The 801-nt window shown below is 32.2% G+C and overlaps 1 protein-coding gene across 1 annotated transcript in view; it reads right to left on the bottom strand.

Annotated features, from left to right (window-relative positions):
• Window positions 1-50: 50 nt before the first annotated feature.
• LOC119587947 (U4/U6.U5 tri-snRNP-associated protein 1-like) overlaps window positions 51-801 on the bottom strand; it is a gene marked incomplete at its 5' end in the record, with an annotated part of 9,750 nt that continues 8,999 nt past the window's right edge. The window contains 1 exon segment of the mRNA XM_037936658.1: window positions 51-615. Coding sequence (XP_037792586.1) covers window positions 396-615 — 220 coding nt within the window.

Genomic DNA, 801 nt, shown 5'->3' with positions numbered 1-801 from the left:
ACCCAGGTTTAACATACTTAAACCTTATATTTGGCTAATAAGTATATCCCTTCAGTATGCCTAATTTATTCATTATTAATGTTTTTTTGCCTTGTCCAAAAATACATAGTAGTCTGAAATTAGACTCTGTCTAGGTAAAATCACATGACTTTCTAACAATTATTTTTGTTGCCAAAAATATTTAGTTTCCAATTCATAAATTTTTTTGTTTTTGTTTTTAGTTTTATATGTGATGAAAAAAATTAAACTGAAGTTTTATCCACATAAGACAATATGACAATAAGTAAGATTTTTATATATAAAAAAAAGCCATGACTAATAAGAAAAAATGAGAAGACAAGAAAAGGTTTGAACAAAAGAAAGAAATATATATGCATTCTAAAGCCCAATTTCAATCACTTCTTGACATCCATGGATTCCTGTGTCTTGCTCCCAGACAAAACAAGATAAGCAGCTCCTAGCTGTTTCTGCTTTTCTCGCTGCCGCTCCAGCGTCTGCAGTGGCGTATCTGAGGAACTCATGTGTTTCATCAGTAACTCTTCATTCCACTTCTTCATTCGTTTCTCAGTTTTATTCTTTCCTGACCCCTTCCCATGGAATTTGTGGGACAAATACCTGTGAATGAAAAGGGATGAAATTAGAAAAGATTTGTGGCTGAGATACTGGAAATTACTTCATTATCATTTATACTTGTACAACAAGGTAACACACCTTTACTGAAGTCAAAATGAAATATAGGTGCCTTTTAGTGGTAAAGTGATACACGTGACATAGATCAAGCATATTTCCAATTTACTTTGA

This window comes from Penaeus monodon, chromosome 23, assembly GCF_015228065.2.
Source record: "Penaeus monodon isolate SGIC_2016 chromosome 23, NSTDA_Pmon_1, whole genome shotgun sequence".
Taxonomy (NCBI): Eukaryota; Metazoa; Arthropoda; class Malacostraca; order Decapoda; family Penaeidae; genus Penaeus; species Penaeus monodon.
This window is presented reverse-complemented; position numbering and strand designations above follow the sequence as displayed.